Source organism: Lutra lutra, chromosome 15 (assembly GCF_902655055.1).
Source record: "Lutra lutra chromosome 15, mLutLut1.2, whole genome shotgun sequence".
In the NCBI taxonomy this organism is placed as follows: Eukaryota; Metazoa; Chordata; class Mammalia; order Carnivora; family Mustelidae; genus Lutra; species Lutra lutra.
The window spans coordinates 67227084-67251069 of record NC_062292.1 but is presented as its reverse complement, the minus strand read 5'-3'; the positions used below and the strand labels follow the sequence as shown (position 1 = coordinate 67251069).

The 23986-nt window shown below is 52.1% G+C and overlaps 1 protein-coding gene across 6 annotated transcripts in view; it reads right to left on the bottom strand.

Annotated features, from left to right (window-relative positions):
- Positions 1 to 1663: 1663 nt before the first annotated feature.
- FCRL5 (Fc receptor like 5) overlaps positions 1664 to 23986 on the bottom strand; it is a 32498-nt gene continuing 10175 nt past the window's right edge. For 2 of the 6 annotated variants that reach the window (XM_047704584.1, XM_047704583.1), the window contains 13 exons: positions 23426 to 23665; positions 20971 to 21225; positions 20410 to 20697; positions 18650 to 18928; positions 15944 to 16222; positions 11831 to 12109; positions 10382 to 10660; positions 6451 to 6729; positions 5927 to 6043; positions 5282 to 5309; positions 4274 to 4356; positions 4041 to 4106; positions 1664 to 2257 (listed from right to left, as the gene is read on the bottom strand). In XM_047704584.1, the coding sequence (XP_047560540.1) occupies positions 2103 to 2257; positions 4041 to 4106; positions 4274 to 4356; positions 5282 to 5309; positions 5927 to 6043; positions 6451 to 6729; positions 10382 to 10660; positions 11831 to 12109; positions 15944 to 16222; positions 18650 to 18928; positions 20410 to 20697; positions 20971 to 21225; positions 23426 to 23665 (2627 nt within the window). In that variant the 3' untranslated portion in view covers positions 1664 to 2102. The remainder of the gene's footprint in view (positions 2258 to 4040; positions 4107 to 4273; positions 4357 to 5281; positions 5310 to 5926; positions 6044 to 6450; positions 6730 to 10381; positions 10661 to 11830; positions 12110 to 15943; positions 16223 to 18649; positions 18929 to 20409; positions 20698 to 20970; positions 21226 to 23425; positions 23666 to 23986) is intronic. The other 4 variants (XM_047704587.1, XM_047704585.1, XM_047704586.1 and 1 more) reach the window with 4 other exon arrangements.

Genomic DNA, 23986 nt, shown 5'->3' with positions numbered 1-23986 from the left:
TTTATGGGAAACTACCGAACTGAGAAACCATTGTTTAAATGTTTAAACCTTAGTCTTCACCGCAACGGCTTGGGGTAGGTGCTGTCCTTACCCCAACCTGCAGGTGAGGGCACGAAGCTGCCCTCGGGTTAGGCAGCTGGCTGGGGGGCACGAGGCTGGGACCGGGCAGATCTCAGGAATCGGAGCTCCACCCTCTCGTCTGATGCGAAGGCTTCCCTGCCCGCTGGCCTCTGCCGGATCCCATGCGTCCTCCTCTGCTTCCCTGCCTCCACCCGCCTCAGACAGCCTGGCCCGGCCTTCGTGCCGCACCTGCCCATCGGCGCGTTTTCTCCCGAGATGATGCCGTGTGGGCTCTCCAGGAGGCGTGCTCACTCCCATGCGGCCTGGGGCTGCTGTGTCCAGGAACAGCCTGCTTCTCCTGCTGCTGGCGCCTGGCAAAGCCGCTGGTCTCCAGCAGTGGCCCCAGGGAGCAGGAGGCGACCCCCCATGCAGCTTGCTCCTGGCTACTCTTCTCCCAGGCCTGGCACCAGCCCAGGGACACAGCAGTATCCAGAGGTCTCTACCACGTCTTCTGGGACAAAGGCCAGCTCAGGGTCTTTAAGTTCCAAGTCGTCTGTCGTCCACACGACTTGTTCTCCGCACACAGTCTTTGCAGAGGCCCTGCCTGTCTTCAGACTGCCTCCTCACCTGCTGTGTGGTGGTCAGCTTGGGGTTTTTCTACTGTGCACCCAAGTCCTACATCCCCCCACCCAGTAGTCCACGGTTATAGCCACAGAGCTGTGCCTCCCGGACAGAACTTCATCGTCCTGGGAGTCTCCGAGGCACGCGGTGGCTGGCACGCTAGCGGGAGCCCTGAAAGATGGCCGGAGAGCTCAGACGACGTCATCTGGGGAGGGTAACGGGGAGGAGAGGGGCTCTCGGCTTCAGGGGTGGCGTGGCCTGGAGTGGGCTCTGACGTGGTCACACTTCTGACCCATGTCGGAGTGTGCAGGGACCAAACCTCCCTGCCCGGGAGTGCTCCCAGGCGGCTGCGCAGAGGGAGAATCCTGGAACAACCCCCCACCACACACACACATAGAAATACGCACTAACACACACACACACACACGTTTAAAACCTTTTACTGAATCACTTCAAGGTATTTCAAATATTTTCAAAAATATTCTTAAAGTAATACCAGTTATTGATTCAATAGTATCAATACTATATAGTTCACATTCTATTTTCCCTGTCTCCAAAGTTTCTCCTGTGTCTTCTTCTTGACCTGGAATCTGATCACAGCTCCCAGCAAGCTGTCCCGCCTCCTTTGTCTCCGGCCCTGCCTGCCTTTCTCTGTCCTCATGACCTTCGGAGCTGGCTCTGTCAGAACAGCCCACACTTGGAGTGCGTGTCTCCTCCCGGTGACAGTTGAGAGGATATCCCTGTGCCCACACCAGGGGGCACATGGGAAGGGGCTGTGAACCCACTGGCTCGGGCAGGGGTGTTGGCCCCGGTCCAGGGATCAGTTGTCCTGGTGTCAGGGACTGACCTTACTGTCTGAGGAGCGGGGCACGGAGTACAGCCCCATGGTGAGGTCTGCACCCCGCCTGCGCCTGTTCCCAGGGTCACATGCTGTCCCACTTGGCCAAGTGCTGTGGTAGCCCTGCCAGGCTGATGACCATTGAGGAAAGCCACCGTGAGGGGCAGGTGTCTTGGGGGGGGGCAGGTGTCCGCAGAGGGGGATAGGTGACTGTGGGGATGACAGGTGTCCACAGAGGGCAGGTGTCTGCGGGAGGGCAGGTGTCTGCAGACAAGGTCTAGGAGCAGGTCTCACTGAGGAGAGCTCAGAGTGTATGTGGGAGTGGGACTTGGAACAGGGACCTGTGGCTGAAGCCTACTGAGGAAACCAGGGGACATGATGGCCTTGGATGGAAGCCACATGTCACTGCACAAAAACCCATGAGCTCTGGGCTGTCGCTTGGGAAACAGCGACGTCCTGCGGGGCCCGTGCTCCAGTCACATGACAGCAGAGGCCACAGGATGGGGCCTGGGGCCGTGCAGACCTTCCTACTTGCACATCCCCACCCCAGGACGGCTTGGGGTGCAGGGAAGGGTGTGTGGACTCAGCTTCGAAGAGCTGTGGAGACTGGGGGCGATGCCACCTTCACCTGCGAGTAGATGACCGAGGAGTGCTGGGGTCTGGAAGGCTGCTGGCTGGTGGCCGGGCCATGGGAGGGCAGGTAGGTCCGGAGGAGCCCAAATGAGGAGTTCGAAGCCGCTGTGGGAAGAAAAGCTTATTTGATAATATACACATTTGGTTTGTCCTGATGAATCTTAATATAATCAAAATAGGATTAGAGGAAAAAAAAAAAAGCAGCACTCAGCTGGCCAAGATGGCCCAGCCCTCTTGCCCGGCCCCACACCCCCAATGTCCCCGACCCAACCTGGGTCCCCTCCCCGCCCAGACGGCAGCATCCCTGTACCGCCAGGGCCCTGTCTCCAGCAGAGCCCAGCCTCTCCTCCTCTCCTGAGAGCAGGAATCCACCTCTTCTCTTGCTAACGCTTGGAGCTCAGACTCCTCTCGCGTACCGCAGAGACCGCCGGGTCACCAGGGCCGGCCCCAGCCAGGTCCCCGCCTCCTCTCCTGCCCGGAGGTCTCGTCCATACGGTGAGAGAAATAACTTCAGCCCCTCTGGGGTTAGTGTGAATTGGTGAGTGTGTGTGCGCGTGTGCGTGTGTGTATTTTCCAGTGTCCGTCTCGTGTGCCGGGTACGGTCCCGCCCGCTATGAATGAACACAGAAGCCCACGGACCGCATTTATTTACAGCACCTGGAACTGTACTGGGCACAGAGGACCTTAACACATGTCGGTGGGACGCTAGGTGTTGTGATTCTTTTACACACTGTCCTAATGGAATGGACGGGGCATCTGGCAAGTGGCTCTCTCCTGCTGGCCTGGCGAGACCATCCAGGCTTTGCGACTTCAGGCCGTCACTCAAGGTCCTTGGCCTTAGGTCCCTCATATGTGACCCACTTCAAAGGAGGCTGTGAGCGAGAGTGAGCTCCTGTGTGTGACAGGTGAGCCGCTGAACGGAGCATGAGCACAAACACAATTCATTTTACTTTATACAAGAGGACTGGGAAACCAGAGAGGGAAGCAGAATGGCTAAAATCACACAGCACTCCTCACAGGGCAGTGGAAGGGAGTCTGCCCCCCGGGCCCGTCTTCCTTGTGCAGGAGGGAGCCAGGCTGGGGCCGTTCCTGGCTGATCATCCACCGGGGAGGACAGGCAGAGCCAGCCCCCCAGCGCTGAGTCATCCTCGAGCGGCTGGGACGGCATCTCCACATCTGCTTTCTCAACCCTGTGGGTTAGGGTGGGAGGCAGAGTCTGGCCCCGAGACATTCATGTCCTAGTCCCTGGAACCCGTGACTGGGTGACTTCACAGGGGACTTTGCAGATGCGATTAAGGTAAGCACTTTGCAATGAGAGATTATCCTGGGTTCTCCAGGTGAGATTTCCGGAAGAACTTTCCCAGCTGTGCTCAGAGACCTGATTTGGACAAATGATCAGAGGGACACAGCACAGCACCGCCCACTTTGAAGACAGAGGAAGGGGCCCTGAGCTGGGGGGAGGGGTGTCCTTGAGAAGATGGAAAGGGCAAGAAAGTGCTTCTGCCTCCGGAGCCTCCAGAAAGGAGCACAGCCAGGGCAGACCCTCGATGTGAGGCCGGGGTACCGGGGCCCCAACACAGTAAGATAATGTGTCGGTGACACTCGTCATGGCAGCCACAGAAGCTGACGGAGGGAGGATGGGAATGCTAGCCCGTGTTCTATGACAGTAGGGAATGCCACAGCCCTAACAAGGCAGGTGTCTCCTGAGGCCGTGAGTGGGGGATGGAGAGTGTGGCCTGCACGGTGGGGCCAGGGGCCCCAGCAGGGCAGGCGGGTAGCGACCCCGCGTGAGGGTGTCTCTGTGTTCCATTGGCCCAGACCTGCAGAAGGGCTGGAGGCCACGCTGCTCGCCGCCCACACCTTTGAAGTCAAGAGTCGTGGGTCTTACCTGCATGTCTGTTCCCCTCCTGAATCCGCACTTCCGAGTACACCACGTCTCCTGCTTTAGGGTTGACTGAGAGAGAAAGTGCAGTTTGAGAGAGCTACAAGGTCCTTGCCTCTTGTCCAAGCTATTCCCCAGCCAGAGCTTGTCCTCCACACAGCCCTGTGGTCCCCGCCTGCCTCACCCCTGCCTGGACCAACCCTGGGGTCCCTGCCCAGGTGGGCACCATTGGTCCTCACCATTGCCGTACACCGGCTGCAACTCCATCCAGCCTGGAACATTGTAGTAGGTGGGTTCTTGGGGGTCCGAGTGTGAAGGGCTCCTACGAGACAGAAACAGCCATGTCTCCCAGCAGCCCAGACGGAGCAGCTGTGGCCACCAGTCCCCGCTGCCAGGTCTCTCTACCGCCGGGTGGCCGCCAAGCCTGGACGCAGAACCGAGCCCACACCCAATGGTCTGCTGTGGGGAGCGATCACGTTACAGATCACGATGTTTCCAGACTTTGTGGGACCTGGTACGTAGCAGGTACTGTGCTAATGTTTATAAAATTATGAAGCTGATTCTGTCATTATCCTCTTTTATAGATGGAGGAGGGGATGGTTCCAAGAGGCGAAGTGACTTGCCCAAGACCACGTGACTATGAAGGACAAAAGCCAGGATTCCAACTCTTAGAGAGACCAGGATCTCAGAGAAGTCAGTCATGATCAGGGCCCAGAGGAACTCTGCATGGTTTGGATGCTGGGGCCATGGGCTTGCCCAGAGATGGATTGTGAGCCGTGGCAGGGCTCCCAAGGTTAGCCTCTGAGATCCAAGATGGCAGCCCCTTCTTCACAGGCAGTGCCTCTGGGTGGCCGGTCATGTGACTCCATTTCTTAGGATGTCCCCAGAGCAGGTATTAGGTTGGTCATGGCCAGAGCTTTGCAGGCTGACCAAGCTGAGACTCGCTTAGGACACAGATGGATTCAGTCTTGTAGTGGTCACTCAGACCACCAAGGCAACAAGGGTAGAGAAGTACGTCACTAAATTTTATTCAGTACCTCTTGATGCAAGAAGGCGTATATGGCTAAGGTGGTGGTGAGACCGTCCTGGCAATTGCCTTAACATATGCCCAGGGAAACAGTAACATGAAGGTCACACAACCTACCTATCACACAACGTGTCGTACAACCCAGCAGTGACCAGACCTGGTTCATTTTTATCCCCTGTGGGCATCTCATGAACCACACACAACACAGTCTGGGACATACCTGGAGGGGTCAGAGGTTGGCCTTCCTCCTGCAAAAGAAAAAAGAGGGTCACTGGGGCCAGGAGAAGGGGGCCTTTCCAGGGACACAGGTGCTCAGAGGGTCAGGAGAACCTGTCGCGGATCAGCGGGACTGGGAGGACCCGGCTCTGCTATGCCCAAGGGAGGTGGCAGATGGGGCAAGATTGCTGGCCCTGGCTCACAGTGGGGCACTGTTACACCACGGAAGACGATTTTGTCGAGAGCAATGCTGCGTAGCTGCAGCGGGAAACAGGTCCGACAGCCGCGGAAATACTACCCATGAAAGAACCAGCAGGTCATCAGGTCCCACTGGGTTTCTTTCTCACTCCCATTTCTCGGTCTTTCTCCTCTTCCTCCCATTCCCTGGGGGCTCATAAGGGTCCAGAGGGAGACTGGCTGAGGTTTGTGATGCTGGATAAAGTCTGTCTCACGGAGGCATCTTCTGTGTACTAGGGCTGTTTGGGCAACTCTGTTTGTAAAGACGAATTCTGGGGAAGTGGGCGGGGAAGGTGGGCACCGGGACTGCGCAGGGGGAGGAGGTGCTGAGAGCTCAGGGGTGCTTACAAAAGCAGCAGGAGCCTGAGGGGAGGGGGCGGGGAGGGCAGGGACTCAAGCGAAGATAACCCACCTGCTCTCCTGGGGAGACAGCAGTACAACAGCAGAGCCATGACCACGAGGCCCGCCACGCTGAGCAGGCCCCCAGCCACGCCTGTGGCAACAGGGCCACTTCTGCTCCCTGTCAGCCCTGGAGGGGAGATCCCGCGTGTGAGCTGGAGGGAGAGGCTCGTGGAGCTGATGCCCGAGCCTGGGAGGGAGGAAGAATCCAGACACCAGGACTGGGAGGCTAGGCAGCCTCCTGGGAAATGGCTCTGCTCCCGGGGAGGGAGCTCATGTCTGCAGCTGAGGCCGGGCTGGAGGGCCGGGCTGGGCGGGGCCCAGCGGTGAGCATCAGATCAGGGATCCTCCTTGGCTCTGCTCCCACTCAAGCACTGTCCCTTCAGAAACACTTCAGAAGAGGACCACATGGAGAACTCTCAGCTTTGTGTCCCTGTCCCTGAGAAACTGTGCCCAGCTCACGCACGATGAGGATTATCAGAACATCCTTGGAGGAGACAGCTGTCCACATCTGCGGCCTGGGCACAGGAAACCCACCTGTGACGCTGAGTGACACCGCCTCGCTGCGCTGGGCCCCCAGGCCGTTGTCGGCCTCACAGGAGTAGTTTCCAGAACGTTCTGCGGTCAGAGAGAGATTGAAGGACACTCCTCCTCCAGAGGGGGCTGAGCTACTCCCCAGGATGACGTCCTCGAGGTAAAACCGGTACAGGATCGGGGGAGAGCCGCTCTGGGCCTCACAGCGAAGCTCCACCATGTCCCCCACCACGGCCTGGGTCCTGGGCACCCTGAGGGTGAGGACGGGGCGGGACGCTGGGACTGAGGGAGACAAAAGTGAATACAAGTTCCTATTTCTAACATATTCGTAAACGAGCAGAAATTATAACGAGTGGCAGAAGTCAGACTTCAACCTTGGATTCGATCTCTAGATGGAAACTCCTATGACAGACAAAGCTAATGACCTTCATCGACAGACGCACAAAAATACCCAGCAGAAAAGTGTGGGAAGATGTGAATTGCTGAAAACATCAAATAGTCAATAAATAGATGAAGAAATGATTGTTTCTATTCCTAATTAAATACATACAATAAACACACCCATCAGAAGGGCGAAACCTGAAGAGACAGATAATACTCTTGGGCCTGTGGACAAACAGATCTCACCATGCTCTGGAGGGACTGTGGATTTGAGACACTTTCTTGCATGGCAGAAATTGCTGATTTAGAACGCATATCACATTTGACCCCACAAATCTACCTGTAAGATTGCTTCCTTTAGGGATACTGACGTGAGTTAGGCAAAGGCATTTGTGCAAGGATTTCTGTGGTAGAATTCTTATAATAGCTAAAAACTAGAGACAACCTTGTTAAGTGACTAATGAAATACAAAAGACACCGAAGATGTATTTTTTTATGTGAAAATGCAGGTTGTAGAATTACATATAACCTGATTCTACCTCTGTGAAAAAATGTTATATCTCTATGTTTATAATATATTTGAATATTTCTAGAAAAATACCCACGAGTTCAGCAACTTAGGGGTGGACTATTTGGGGTTTTCTACATAGACTGTATGTCATCTGCGGAGAGTGGAAGTTTGGCTTCTTCTTTGCCAGTCTGAATGCCTTTTATTTCTTCGAATTGTCTGACTGCTGAGGCTAGGACTTCGAGAAGGTATTATGCTAAAAGAAATAAGTCAGTCAGAGAAAAACAAATACCATATGATTTCACTCCTATGTGGAATTTAAGAAACAAAACAGTGAACACGGGGGGAGGGAAGAAAAAATAAGATGAAAACAGAGAGGGAGACAAACCGTGAGAGACTCTTAACTCTAGGGAACAAGGAGGTTGCTGGGGTGGAGGGAGGTGTGGGGGGATGGGCAACTGGGCGTTAAAGGGGCATATGATGTTGTATGCGACTGGTGAATCACTAAACTCTGTCTCTGAAATTAATACTACATATGTTAACTAAATTAAAGTAAAAAATAAAAAAAAAAAGAAAAATACCCGTGAGACTCTCTCCTTTTCTTCCCCGTGAAACTATTAACAATGGTTATATCTTGGAAGTATGTGGATGTGAAAGTGTGTTTGTTCCTGCAGGGAGGTTGAGACCTTCACTTTTCATATTGTCCCTTTTGTGCCTTTCATTTACTTATCATGAAGATTTATGTCTTCCTTCAGAATAATTTGCTAAAAACTCGAAAGTTGAATACCCACCATTTGCATTGACATGGTTGGAACTGGAAGGAATTATGCTAAGTGAAGTAAGTCAAGCGGAGAAGACACTTATCATTTGGTTTCACTCATACGTGGAACATAAGAAATAGCACATAGGATGATGGGGGAAGGGAGGGAAATCTGAAGGGGGAGAATTCAGAGAGGGAGACAAACCATGAGAGACTCTGGACTGTGGGACCCAAACTGAGGGTTTCAGAAGGGAGGGGTATGGGGTAGCCAGGTGATGGATATTAAGGTGGGCATGTGTTGTAATGAGCACTGGGTCTTATATACAACTAATGAATCACTGAATCATCAGAAACTAATGAGGTACTATATGCTGGCTAACTGAACGTAATACAAAAATAAAATACAATAAAAACTCAAAAGTTGTGCAAAAACACAGCCATAAAGGAATGTCACAATGCAGACTCAGGTGAAGACCTGGGTAGACCCATCCTTCAACCTGGCTTTCCCATTGCCAGCTACATGTAAACTGGCTATTTTCTACCTCTAAGCCTCTCTTTCCTCTCCTGCAAATTGGGGATAAAAGTGGTTTCACTGGTTTAAGATGAAATGAGATATTACACGCTAAATACTAAGCACAGGGCCTAGTACAAGTAAGGACTCAGAGATGATGATGATGGTGATGGTGATGGTGGTGATGGTGGTGATGATAACGGTGATGGTGGTGGTGATGGTGGTGGTGATGGTGATGGTGGTGGTGATGATGGTGATGGTGGTGGTGATGATGGTGATGATGGTGGTGATGATGGTGATGGTGATGATGGTGGTGATGATGGTGATGGTGATGTTGGTGGGTGATGGTGATGGTGGTGATGATGGTGATGATGGTGGTGATGGTGACGGTGATGATGGTGATGACCAGAACACTCATCTCAACTGCCTTTGCATATTTTTGCTATACCCCAGTTCTCCCTGAGAGGAGTCTGGAGGTTGGACCAGCCAGTAGGGGCCATCACAACAGGCTCAGAGCTCACAAGTAGCAGCTTTCCTTTGGATATAATACTTAATGTCAAAAGGTCAGAGGGCAGTGTAAAGAATGGAGGAATTTGGTGGAGGGCTGGGCGATTCCATCCAGGCCATCTAGCTTTCACCTCTCTGTGCGGGTTTCCTGTGTCCCCATTGCTTTAAGAATCATTTTGTAAACAGGATTGGCTTTGTCTCTTGAAGGGCTATGCACAGACTTAATGTTAATACAGAGTTTTTAATATGGAAGTTTGAGGCATGTTTATATTTATGGTAATAAAAGAAGCACAAGAGTAGAGGCTTGTGAGGGTCAAAGAGAGAAAAACCTTTCTGATGGAGGCATAATACTCCATAGTATATATGGACCACATCTTCCTTATCCATTCGTCCGTTGAAGGGCATCTTGGCTCTTTCCACAGTTTGGCGACCATGGCCATTGCTGCTATAAACATTGGGGTACAGATGGCCCTTCTTTTAACTACATCTGTATCTTTGGGGTAAATACCCAGTAGTGCAATTGCAGGGTCATAGGGAAGCTCTATTTTTAATTTCTTGAGGAATCTCCACACTGTCACCAACTTTTGTATCAACATGGACGGGACTGGAAGAGATGATGCTGAGTGAAGTAAGTCAAGCAGAGAGAGTCAATTATCATATGGTTTCACTTATTTGTGGAGCATAACAAATAGCATGGAGGACATGGGGAGATGGAGAGGAGAAGGGAGTTGAGGGAAATTGGAAGGGGAGGTGAACCATGAGAGACTATGGACTCTGAAAAACAATCTGAGGGTTTTGAAGGCGTGGGGGGGTGGGAGGTTGGGGGAGCCAGGTGGTGGGTATTAGAGAGGGCACGGATTGCATGGAGCACTGGGTGTGGTGCAAAAACAATGAATACTGTTATGCTGAAAATAAATAAAAAAATTAAAAAAAAAAGAGAGAGAAAAACCCAGGCAAGGAATGGCTAAATCTTTTTTTGGAGCAGAGAGACATATACTCAAAGTTTATTAATTTCTCTTTCACAAGCATAACTACAGATCAGTCTAGACTTTATGGTCTAAAAAGACTTTGGATGTCTAGTGAGGTGTTTGGATCCCATACAGGAAGAGGGACCTGAGCTTAAAGATGGGGCAAGATTCCTGCTGGCAGGAATTCCCCGGGGCTGGGCTGTCACACCAACAGTGGGAGTGTTAGAACTCCCCTCTGGCTGCCGGGGAGAGAAGGCGTGCCACGCTTGGTGATGCTACTGTGGGCGGGACCAACCTACCTGTGACGCTGAGTGGCATCGTCTTGCTACGCTGGGGCCCCAGGCCATTGTTGGCCTCACAGGAGTAGTTTCCAGAATGTTCTGCGGTCAGAGAGAGGTTGAAGGACACTCCTCCTCCAGAGGGGGCCGAGTTGCTCCCCAGGGTGACATCCTCGTGGTAAAACTGGTACAGGATCGGGGGAGAGCCGCTCTGGGCCTCACAGTGAAGCTCTACCACGTCCCCCACCACGGCCTGGGCCCTGGGCACCCTGAAGGTGAGTATGGGGTGGGACACTGGGACTGAGGGAGGAAAAATAGTTAACCATCAGTTTCTACTGTTTAAGTATGTTCCTCCATAGGAGAGAGCTTTCAAACTGGAAACTGTTTTCCGTAGCTTTCAGGGACCTTGTGACACTACTCAGAACCCAGCTGTAATTTGTGCGGATCTGAAGAAATGACGACATTGGTGCGGTGGTATGTGTGGCACTGGGGTTGGGTAAGCAGCTGCAAGTGTGTTTGGGGAATCTGAAAACAAAGATTCAGCTGACTTCTGGGAAATCAAAAGATAATTGGGGAAAAGGAGAAATCAGTGTCATCAAAAGTGGGAACAGGAGAGACCTATTATTCATGCAGCCAGGGATGGCACTGAGCATCTAAGGAGGGAGTAAGGTGTCAGTGAGCCTGGGCTCTGCTGGGGTCTGAGGAAGGGGTGATTCAAAGGGTTGAAGGAGCAAGTAGGACAGGAGGCTGTGCTCGGGTTATTGGAACCACGGTGGACATGGCAGTGTGGCTGATGTGGAGCAGATGACAAGCCACGGTGTTGAGTGGTTCACCCATGTGGACATTAGAGTCATGGACTGATGGCCGAATGCAGGGTAGAGAGGAAGACCATGGGTGAGGTGCCAAGTCGGAACTAAACGGGGCATGGCAGGGAGATCAGCCCATGACAGGGCCAGGTGGAGACTGTGCTATAGCTGAACGCTCAGGGACAGGTAAGAAGTCAGAAGAGGATGTCAGAAGTCTTCTAGCCAGACCTCCTGGTGGGAGCCTGAGCCCAGAGAAATTAAAGGGCCAATGAGAGAGTGAGTTGGCCTTTTTATGGATTATCAGACAGAGGGAACCCCACTTAAATCTCCTGTGAGGTGAGACACACTGTACTTGTAATTTCCTTTCTTATTGATCATGGTTGACTAGGATGCAGTTGGTGCCCTGAGAGCCTTTGCTTCTATGTTAGGGAAGTTTGGGTCACATTGGCTACAGCGTTGCTTCTAGGAAGTGCACGGGAAGAAAAGGGAAGGTGCAGGTTCCTGAAAATGTAGACTCCAGAGCTCCCAGATGGAGGCTGTTTGGGCAGTAGGCCTGCTGTGATGTCCCAGGGCAAAGGGCCCCGTGGGACCTCCAATCTTGGCTACTGGGGAAGGTGGGGGCAAGGTGGTCCCAGTTATGCTGCAGTTGGGGTGATCAACTCACCTGTGACACTGAGTGAGGTCTCCTCACTGCGCTGGGCCCCCAGGCCGTTGTCGGCCTCACAGGCATAGTTTCCAGAATGTTCTGCGGTCAGAGAGAGGTTGAAGGACACTCCTCCTCCAGAGGGGGCCCAGCTGCTCCCCAGGATGACGTCCTCGAGGTAAAACTTGTACAGGATCGGGGGAGAGCCCCTCTGGGCCTCACAGCGAAACTCCACCGTGTCGCCCACCACGGCTCGGGTCCTGGGCGCCCTGAGGGTGAGGACAGGGCGGGACGCTGGGACTGAGGGAGGAAAAATAGGTTAGTTGACATCAGGATCTTTTCACATTTCCTTTATTTTCATTTTTCAGAGATTACCCCATAGAGCATTTGTGACATGTTCTAGATCTTTCCTATGTGTAAGAATACGGTTCACACCAACAGATAAGCAAACACATGAAACATACACGCACACAGGTCCTGGTCTCCAGCCGGGTGTTCCCCTCAGCAGCACGTCACGAGCATCCCTCCACGTCACTCTCACGGGTATATCTCATCCACCTTTAGAGACCAACTTCACCTAGGTGTAATTTGTACACAACAAAATGCAACCCTTTCAAATTTACAGTTTGATAATTTGGGGTGAATGCTGCTTGATTAGTTTAACAAGCACAAATCCTTCCAGTGTGTGGATTCACTGTAGTGCACTGAGGGACGCCCCCCGACCGGGAATGTCCTTGTTCTCCTCCTGCAGATGATGCCACGGGCCACAGTCCTGCATCTCCATCCTGGCCCATGTGTGCCCACGCTTCTTAGGATAAATTCCTAGGAGTGGAATTTCTGGGATGAGGAATATGAACTTTTCAAATAAGCATATATTATGCTACATTATTCTTCAAAAGCTTTGGACCGGTTTGCATTTGCACTAAGGGAATGTAAGAATTCCTATTCCCACTCTCTCACTGGTGAGAATCATAGAAGTGCAAAGGCTTATTTATTGTTCCTTCTCTGCTCCTAAGCCTCAACTCCACAGTTATTCCCTCTGAACAGCTCACTCATTGCCTCCTATGGGACCCTGTGGTCTACGACTGGGTGTTTCCAGGGCTGCTGGTGAACTATAATCCATTGATGAGAAGTTACAGCCTGTAAAGGATTCAGACATTATTGACAAAGTGAAAGATTTGAAAACTTGTTAATTTTTCAAAATGTATCCAGTCAAGTCTCTTCTTTGGTTCTCTGCTACGAAATAAGGATCATAATCACGAGAGACGTGTTGTTCTTTTATTTCTTCTGTTCCCTTAGACCAACTGCCTTTTCTTTGTTACATGTATTTTTTACCTTTTTTGGCACTTTCTGTAACCATAATTCTCACAGTTGATTAGCCTTTGTTTTCATTTCTGAATCCGTGGTTGTCAGCCCTATTTGTACAATATTCTCACCTAAGGATGTGTTAAGAAATATCGATTCTGAGGTCACATCTGAGAGATTCTAAGTTTAATTGGTCCAGAGAGAGGCTTAGCAATGAGCCTGTTTCAGAGTTCCTAACTGATTCTCTCTGCGGCCAGTGCTGAGCTCCAGCTGCGAAAAGATATTCAGTGCATGCATTTTGTATCACAGTGAAGTAATTTTGAGTCCTTTGTATCAATTCCTAATTTGGTTGGCTGGTTTCTGTCATCAAGTGATTTAAAAAAAATATTTTATTTATTTATTTGACAGACAGAGATCACAAGTAGGCAGAGAGGCAGGCAGAGGAGGGGAGGAGAAGCAGGCTCCCTGCTGAGCAGAGAGCCAGATGTGGGGCTCGGTCCCTGGACTCTGAGATCATGACCTGAGCCCAGGTGCCTCTCATCAAGTAATTTTTTAAAAGGGTTTAATAGACACTAAGTTCCCTGGGTCCCTGCATGTCTGAGCATGACTTGCAGATTTGGTTTAAAATTCTCCGTTCTCTTTCCTCTCTCCAAAGTCCCAGAACCCTGGGATCATGACCTGAGCCTGAGGCAGACACTCAATGACTGAGCCACCAAGGTGCCCCAGAACACTAAAATTTCTTAAACCATCTCCTTACATCTTTTCATAATCTCTTCACACTTTATATTGGGGGAAATGCCTTCTTTTGGTCATTCTTGATTTCCGTGATCGAAAACAAGGGTTATCAAGGAGACAGAGAGCCTTCACATCCATAGGCTCAAAGATAAGGCCATCCGTACCCAGACTCACATGTTCCTAAGATCAGCACATCACCCATTTGCACACTCAGCAGCCGCCATCTCCAGCTGCACTCACACGCTGACTAACACCCACTCCCACAGCCCTCAGGGTGCCTCTCCAAGCTCCCCCATGAACGGCGATGAAGCCCGTCATGGTGGTGCTTTCTCTTGCTGGGACAGGTAAGTGAGCCCAGCTTTGCAGCCCACATGGTTTTCCCCAGCTGTCTTCTCTGGGGCTTTGACTGGTGCCTCTCATATTCTCCCTCACTTCCTTTCTTCCAGAGCATCATGAATTCCTGGTCCTTGGGTTCCTGTTCCAACTCAAATCACAGAACTCTGGGGCTGCCATGGACACTAATTATTGTCTTATCTAACTACCAATATAAGGTGAAAACAGTGGGACGAAGAAAGTTTAAATGTTTCGCCCAAATTCGAACCAGTGATGTTCATAGCCAGAGCTCGCATTCAGGTTTTCTGACTCATACTCAGATCTGATGACCCAAATGTTTTTCAGGCACCCTGGCTCTTTCTAGGAAACCTCAGAATCTGTGCTATGCCTCTAGTTCCCTAAAACAAGCATTTTCTGAAGCAGACTTCCTTATGTGTCATGTCGTCTCTGTACTTTGTTAGGCTAATGGTGGGCAGTACCCTGGCCATGGCCTTGGTGGGTGGTGAGACCAGCGAAAGCCACTCACTGTTTCGGCAATGAGCCACCCAACATTGGCAGCCCAGGCAGAGAGTGGAATCCAGAGTGAGGGGTCCCACCCAGAAGCTGATCTGTCGATGCTGCGTGCTGCAGAAGCTGTGAGTCAGGAGAAGTCATGAGAGAGAGGGGATGGAGTGGAGGATACCCAGGAGCGACAGGGATGATGGACGGGGATACGAGGAAAACAGCTGGTGGCCTGTGAGTTCCGTGATGGGAGCTTCTAGCTTGTCACGGGTTAACATAACGTGCTTTTGAGAAGTAAGCCCTATTTTGAGACATCTCTCATCTCTTCCATGGGTCTGCACGTGTTGTCTTTCTTGTTTTACTCACTCCCTGGATGTCCAGACAACAAGCCTTCCCCCTCTGGGGATGCCCTGTCTCTGTTTCCTTGTGAGGGGGAAGGAGCCACTCAAGGTCTCTAGGTCATACGTCAGCCTCTTGGAAGAGCCGACACACCAGTGGATGACCAGACTCTCACTCTCTCGTAAGCAAAGATCACAGTGTAAACAGAAGCGACTTCACTCCGAACATGACACCGTTTTGGAGGCTACGTGAGTCACCATGAGCTGTACACCCCTGATTTGTATACTTTTCTGAATGTGTGTCATACTTCAACACAAACTTTAAAGATGTAATACAGTAAAATGAAACTTATTTTAAAAGGTTAGGACAAAGCATCATGGAAACTCCAGAAAGCCCTTCCCCCTTCCCTCGTCCACCCTGCTGTGACCTCTTGAACCTCTGGAGAAGCTGAGGGCTTGCCTGCGACTTGTCCCCCTGACTGTGCTTGTGGCTACGTGAGTGCATGTGTTAGTGGGGAAGGCAGGAGATGCTTCTGTGCATGGAGTTAAGAAAAATCTGGGGAGTACGTCAAGCTACCGGGGGTCTGGCTGAGCCAGGGCTGGGTGAGGGCTGAGGCCCAGGCAGCTGGTTCTACAGGAAGGGAGCCACCAGGGCCACCAGGTGCGTGGGGGTGGTGGTGGGGGGCAGGGACTGGAAGGTACATGCAGACTTCGGAAGGGGCAGTGTGAGAGGCGAGAACCGAGTCACCTCCCCTGACTTCAGCCACAAAGTGCTCAGTGCAGATGCAGGAGAATGCAAACGAGAATAGTCCCTGGTGTGCCGGCTGCCTCGCCACTTACCGCGTGGGGCCTCAGTTTCCTCTTCTGTAAAATAGGGACGGAAGAGTAGAAGATAAGTGACCGGCAGGCATCCAGGGCTTACCTGTGACAGACAGGCTCTTGGGGTCACTGCGCTGGGGGCCAAAGCCATTGTCCGCCGTGCAGAAGTAGGTCCCGGAGTGCTCTGCAGTCAGAATAACACTGAAGGATGCCCCTCCTGCAGAGGTGGCCGAGCTGCTCCCCAGGGGGACATCTCCGCGATAAAACTGGTACAGGATTTGGGACGAACCTCTCTGGGCTTGACAGGAAAGCATCAGCCAGTCTCCCTCAACAGCTTGGGGTCCGGGAGGGCTGAGGGTGAGGACAGGACGAGACACGGGGACTGAGGAGAGAAACATCAGTCAGCAGGTGCTCCTGTGCGTGTCTGTCCTGGGCCAGTCTCAGCCCTGCCCTCCATACTGGCCTTTCCCTTTCCTGTCACCCACAGCCCCTTCTCCACAACCACCCCCTTGTTAGGTGACCTAAGTCCCATTTTCCAGTGTAAATGATGCTCTTGGGGAGGAAGTTTCTTATTTTGCTGCTGCCAGGCCCCACCCTTACCTGTGACCCTGGTAGACCTGCCTCTCCCCTGCCCAAGGAGGGTCCTCCTCCCCCATTCCTCCCCCCACCCGGGAGCCCAGCTGCCTCTGTCTGTCCCAGATGCAGATGCTCTGGCTGTACTGGCTTCTTCCAAGTCCCATTTAGATGTGTTTCATCCTCTGCACGCGGGAGAATCCACAAACACTAACTACCAGGTCCGTGTTCGCTCTTCCCGCCAGTGCCTTTCTCCCTGGTTCTGAGGACGGGTCTCGGAAGGCAGGGGCTACACTTACTGTCTCCACTTCTCTTCCTCTCACTTCTTTTTCTGCGTGCATTGAAAACTGCTTTTTATCCCCACCAATCTATAGAGCGGGTTTTCTGTGCCGGTGATGATCATGATAACATAGGGTTTCCCTGCACGTGCCCGGTGTATGTGCCTTTGTCTTACGTGATTGCAAACAGAGGCAGGCGGACCTTTGCTGAATTGCCGAAGAGTCCTGTGGGGCAGGCATGCTTATGGACCCGTTGTACAGAAGAGGCAGCTGAGGCCTGTCGCTGTAGGTGGTGAGGCAGCCGGCGCGCTCAGTACTCCGCTCTCGTTTGCACTCTGCTTCTGCATTCGGTGCTTTGTGGCTGGACTCGGGGGAGGTGACTCAGTTCTCGCCTCTCACCAGCTCTCAGCTCTGCTTTGCCTGAACCGGCCCCTGTCTTCTGCTCAAGCAATCTCTTCCCTTGGTTTCCGTGGGACACGCGGACACGGCACCTTCTCTGCCAGCCACGGTCCTCAGGGGCTTTCCCCCTCCACGGGGCTGGCCTGGGGCCCGGACTGGCCTCTCTTCTGGGGCCTCTGCTCTGCTCCTGGCTGCTCCCCAGACGGTCTTTTCTGCCATCCATGCTCACCTGTAGTGACCCTGCACTGACCCTCCCAGCGTGAAACTGTTCGCAGACCCCAGAGCTCCCTTCAGGATGAAGCTCTAGTGTCCCCAGGTCCTGACCCTGGACCACTCCCTTCCTTCCTGCAGGCCTTCAGCAACTGCCCCTGCCTGGGCCACAGCCTCTTGCTGTCCTTCCCCACTTCCCATGACACGCTATCCAGCTGTCAACTCGTGCGCAGACTCCCCTAGAATCCTCTCAGGGCACAGGAGAGATTGGGGTGTCTTTGTGCACCTACAGCCCAGGTACTCATAGCCCTTGGACTGCTGCTTGCCCTATTGCGGTCCACACCTTCTGCGGGACCCCAGAACTGTGTGCCCAGGCCACGCCGGCTAGCCTGAGGTGTCCGTAGGTGGAGCGCAATCCGGCCCTAGGGCCCTCCTGCCTTAGGTGAGCAGAGGCGCCATCACGCAGAGCCTTCCGCCCCAGAGGGCGCTCATGGTGATGCCACTGGCCGTGCCCTCTGGTGTCCAGACGTCAGGACCACGTCTCCCCGGTCTTTCCTCTGAGGCCTCCCACAGGACTCCTGGGGCCTATTTCATCATAATGCTTTGCGCATCAGCTGCGGGAGGGGCTGGATTCAGGCTTGTCTCCGGCCTGGCTGTGCTTTTTCTACAGACGAGGAAAGGGAGTCTGCTCTGGTCCTGAGCCAGGACTGGGCTCCGCACTGGTCCGGGCCCGCACCCTTCAGTCCCCGCCCCCCAACACTGCGCCTGGACTCTGTTCTCCATGGACAGCACAATGCTCAAGGCTCCTCGGAACCACTTTGGCTCCGTAACTTGGACACCCACTTTTGTGGCCTCGGGGCCTGACGCTGGTGGGCAGGCTGAGCCATCTCTGCTCCCCGGGCCCTTGTGTGGCTTCCCGCCTGACTGCCGGAGCCCATCTGGCCCCACACCCTGTCAGTCCTCACATGCCTGAGCAGGAGGGGCGTCTGTGGGGAACCTCGCATCCTGCTGCCGGCCGTGTGTCTTTCGTGGCTCTGTACACCGTTGTGATCAATATGTGATATTAGGCGGACAAGAAACACCTGTGAGCCCTTGGGGACTGATTTGTAGTTTCTGAGAACACTGGGCAGCGGGAGAGTCACAGGACAAGTGGTGAGAAAGAGGAAAACTTCTGGCTCCTCAAGGGTCTGGGTGGAAAGGAGGTCGCTACCCTGCACCAGCGGGGATGCGCAAAGAGGGGGCAGCCGACCCCGGAGCCAGGACATCAGGCAGCGGAGGAAGAGGCAGAAGCCCTGGAAGGTGGGGACATGCTTCTGACCGGGCTGGGGGACTGACCATCCAGGGCTTACCGGTGACAGAGAGGGACACCGGCTGGCTGCGCCGGATACCCAGGCCGTTGTCTGCGGTGCAGAAGTAGGTCCCGGAGTGCTCTGCCTTCAGATAGAGTTGGAAGGTCGCCGTTTTCCTAAAAGTGACCTTCGTCTTCCTGAGAACCACTTCTTCATGAAGGAACTGGTACTCGATCGGGTAAGAGCCTCTCTTGGCTTCACAAGAAAGTGTCAGCCAGTCTCCTTCGACAGCTTGGGTGCTGGAAGGGCTGAGGGTGAGGACAGGAGGAGACACGGGGACTGAGGAGAGAAACATCAGTCAGCAGGTGCTCCTGTGAGGGTCCATCACTGGTCAGTCCATGCTCGCCTTTCCCCTTCCTGTCACCTGCGGCCCCTTCTCCCCATGGACCGCCCCCCCCACCCTTGTTGTGCGATCTCAGTCCCATCTTCCAGTGTAAATGATGGTCTTGGGGAAGAAGTTTCTTCCAGGCCCTTACCTGTTCCTTCCTCCCGCCAGTGACCCTGGACCCCTCCCTTGCCCAAGTCAAGGGGTCTTCCTTTCTGTCCCTGTTTTCCACTTCTCCACTCATTGGGGCTGGACTCAAGGATCTGCCCTTCACCCTTCTTTCTTCCAGAGTCACACACACTTCTAGACCCTGTCCTCTGTCGCTCCGTCCTCCTGGTGCCCAGCCTGACTCCCTCTGTTTCCAGATGAGAGAACGGAGTTAGGTAGAAGCTCACAGGCCAGTCTGCAGCCACTCTGCTGGCTGTTTTCAGAGACAGCCAGGACCTCGATCTGTCTCCTGAGCCCTGGTCCTAGTGCTGAATCCCGTGTCCTCTTGGGAGTGGGCTGGAGTTGGCCCTGCGTGCAGGGACACCCCTGTAGAAGCTATGACCTCTCACGGCCACGACTGACTGAACAGCCTTGAGTGCACTGGTGAAGGAGAGATTGGTCTGCAGTTCTCCACATCTTTGGCGTAAGCATGATGCTCCCACCCACCTCTGTATCCCACCGGGGTGCCTATTGGTTATTGTCAACAATTAACTGATGACTGGGAAGGAGACACCTCCATATCCCTGGGGACGGAAGAGAAAAGGAGAGGGAGAAAGAGGGAAAGAGAGGAGAAGGGGGGGGAGAGAGAAGGGTGGAGATGCTGCAGACACACTGAGGGCTGTGATGGTCCTGGGGTGGACAAAGCATGAGGCCCACAAAAGATAGGCATATGTTCAAACATCTGAGAGCCAGTGGAGACATCAAGATGTGTTATCAGCTGAACTCTGTTCCCTAGAAATGCATATGTTGAAGCCCTAACCCCCAGTGTGGCTTATTTGGAGATGGGATCTTTGAGGGGATCATCAAGGCTAAAGGAGGCTATAGGGTGGGGCCCTAATCAGATAAGACTGGAATCCTCGGAGAGCAGGAGGAGATGCGGAACGGGAAACTGGGGGATGGTGGCCAACTACCGGACAACCTCTCTTCAGACCCCAGTCTGCTGGTGCCTTGATCTTGGACTCGTAGCCCCCAGAACTCTGAGAGAGTACGCTTCTGTTGTGCAAGCCAAACAGCCTGTGGTGCTTCAGTCAGGCAGCTGGGCAGATGTGAGCAGGCAACTTGGGGAGGAGCAGGAGGCGGGTAAGGGGAGAGGTGGGTTGGGTGGCAGGAAGAGGACTGAAACCGGGAGTGGTGGGGCTTTTATTAATCGACTGACAGGATGATCGAGGGCTGGTGTGAGGCTCTCCCGGGCTCCTCCCAGCAAAGCTCAGCACCTGCCCACACTTACCCCACGCGGGTAGCTGGAGTTTCTGGCTGCTTTTGCTGACACTGGAAGGCACTGTGCTTGCCTCACACCAGTAATGCGATGGGTCTTCATTCCCCACGATGGAGGGTACTGAGGTTCTCAGAGAGCCTTTCCAGCCTGACCCCAAGTTCCAGTCATCTCTGAAGAACTGGAACCTGAGTTGGACATCTGACTTCTGAGGGGGGAGCTGGGTCTCACAGGTCAGGATCACTGGTTCCCCGGGGATGGGTGAGGGGGGGTTGGCCCTCAGTATGGGTCGTGGAAACAGCTCTGGAGAGAAGAACCACAACAGGCCCCAGAGCAGTGAGGCCTGGAGCAGCTCTGGAGAGAAGCACAGCTTGTCTGCGGCCGCCGAGAGCAGAGCGAGCAAAGAGGAGGCGACACGACCCCCGTGCTCTTCAGCGCAAAGCACGCTTGCACTCTCTAACTCTTGCGGGAAGGAGCCCTGAGGTTTGGTGACGCCCCAGCTCACCCTTCTCCTCCTCGACCACCTCAGGGACCTTCCTTCCCATGAGCCCTCCTCACAAATGACGAAGGCTTTACCTTGCACTTGGATTCTGACTGCGTTTGAAGAAAAAGAGCAACAATGGGTCTCAGATCCAGTACAGCGATATTCTCCATTATCCTTCAGACCTGCGTGCTTGATGTGGAAGCTGGGGTTTTTACCAAGGTCTATCAGCTCATTGTCATTCTTGTACAGGGTCCTGGTCTTCAGGGATAAATCTGGCTTTTCTCGGCACATCAGAGTCAGAGGGTCACCTTCAAACACGGAAGGGGGAGCGTGCAGTATCAGCTTAGCTGCAAGAGACACAAGGATGGCCATTGGGTGCCGTCCACGGATTCTCCCTTCTTGTCGTTATTATTCCAAACAGATTTTATAGGATAGGGGATGGGGGAAAAGAAGCATAAAATAATTACAATTCCTTTCTTCCTGATTTTAAAATGAACACATATGCCCTGAGTCAACTTGGAAAGCAGAAACGTAAGTACAAATCTCTTCTCAGGTGTGCACTTTTCTGGTACTCTTCTCCGCGTGCAAGTTCGGGAGAGTCCATGTGTGCTGTGCTTTCTTCAGGACATCGGAATAGTGTGTGTATTTCTTTTTTTTTTTTTTTTTAAGATTTTATTTTTTTATTTGAGAGAGAATGAGTGAGAGAGATCATGAGCGAGGAGAAGGTCAGAGGGAGAAGCAGACTCCCCAAAGAGCTGGAGCCTGATGCGGGACTTGATCCGGGAACTCCGGGACCATGACCTGAGCCGAAGGCAGGCGCCCAACCAACTGAGCCACCCGGGCGCCCCGGTGTGTGTATTTCTTGACTTGTTCCTTCACTCACTGTGCTGTGAACACTTTGCCGTCAATATCTTTACCGAACCTGACCTCTAATGGCCTTCAAGTTTTCCTTCAATGTGACATGATGTAATTTACTTAGGGAGTTGCCTTTCTTTACCATTTGAGTTCCTTCAGTTTGGGGGGTGCATATCTATGATTTCAGTAGGTAACTTCCGAGGAGGGGAATTGCCACTTCAAAGAGGACAAGCATCTTATTTGCTCCTTGTTACTACCATACTGCTTCCTTGTTTGCGAAAGAAACAGCATGATAACTGCTTCGAATTCCAGACAGGCGGCCTTAGGGCACAGGAAAAAAAGAGAGAGGTTTCCTCCTTGTCTCTTGATTTCTGTATACAGTCGACCCTTGCACAATGTGGGGGTGGGCACGGATCCTCCACGCAGTGGATAATCAGAGTATAACTTTTGACTCCTCCAGAACCCAACTACTCATAGCCAGCTGTGCCAGAAACATTAGTGATAACACGAATGGTCAACGGACATGTATTTTGTATGTTCTCTGTATTACAGACTATATTCTTATAACAAAGTAAACTAGAGGGAAATGTTAACTAAGAAAATCATAAGGAAGAGAAAATACATTTATAGCTCTGTCCTATAACAAAACAAAACAAAAACACCCCACCCCCAGCCAAAAAGCTGCAGGTAAGTGGATCTGTGCAAGTCACACCCATGTTGTTCATGGGTCAGCTGTACCTCTGTCTGCCTATCTATCTGAAAAATTCTCATGCTGCCTATTATTCCAAGTAAACATTTTTTTAAAAAAGATTTTATTTGTTTATCTGAGAGAGAGAGAGAGAGAGCATGAGTAGGGGAGCGGGGGAGCTGCAGAGGGAGAGGGAGAAGCAGACTCCCCGCTGAGCAAGGAGCCCAATGCAGGACTCCATCCCAGGACCCTGGAGTCATGACCTGAGCTGAAGTCAGATGCTTAACCAACTGGGCCACCCAGGCACTCTTCCAAGTAAATCTTATAAGCCTAAAATTACACATAGATTCAGAAACTATTCAAATAAATTTCTTCTCAAATTTCCTTTTACCTAAGTCACACACACCCCAAAGTTTATAGCAACAATGTCCACAGTAGCTGAAATATGGAAAGAGCCCAGATGTCCATTGACAGATGAATGAATAACGAAGATGTGGTATTAGAATGGAATATTACTCAGCCACCAAAAAGAATGAAATCTTGCCATTTGCAACGATGTGGATGGAACTAGAGGCTATCATGCTAAATGAAATAAGTCAGTAAGAGAAAGACAAATGCCATATGATTTCACTCATATGTGGAAATTAAGGAACAGACAGATGGACGTAGGGGAAGGGAAGAAAAAATAAAATAAGATGAAAGTAGAGAGGGAGGCAAACCATAAGCAATGCTGAAGTCCAGGAACAAATGGAGGGTCGTTGGAGGGGAAGGAGTAACTGGGTGATGGGCTTTGAGGACACTTGATGTCATGAGCACTGGGTGTTATATGCAGCTGATGAATCACGAAAACCTACCCCTGAAGCCAATAATATTATACAAGCTAACTACATTGAATTTAAATAAAAATTTTAAAAAATTTTCTTTTTACCTGGGTCCTGTCTGTATAGATTTTGGTTCTGCATAACTATATGCTTCCCAAAGTTTTTATTTCACTTTTTTCTCACCTGGTGAAAAGGTCAAGCTCACACCATCACTTTGGGGCAAGCCCTGGATCTCGCATTTGTACTCTCCAGAATCCTGGACCTGGAGGGTGTTTGCTGGGATTTCACGTAGTATTTTTGTCCCAAGGTACCACCGGTACCATTTTTTGTCCCCTGCTATGTGGCAAGTCAGAGTCACTGCCTCTCCTTTGAAGATGAGAGTCCATGGAGGTTGGAGAGAAATCACGGGTTTGGATACAGGTGCTGAGGAGAGAAGAGACAGATTCTGAGATAGAAACCCCTGTGGTCCCCAGTGCATTCATCTTGGTGGTACAGACCCAAAGACCAGGATTTGGAGAATACCCAAGGAAGCCATCTGGGAAGGTCAGTGATTGCTCAAGGTCATTTGTCCACTGGAGCCCCCAGGGGAGAATGGCTGCTCAGGGATGACAATGAGCAAAATTATTTCAAGAAGGCAACACCAGCAGGATTTACTGACAAATGCCAGTGGGAGAAATGGCTAGTTAGTCTGGTGTGGATCCTAGAGAAAGCCACCCCTGCCCCATTACTTCATCATGCTCACCA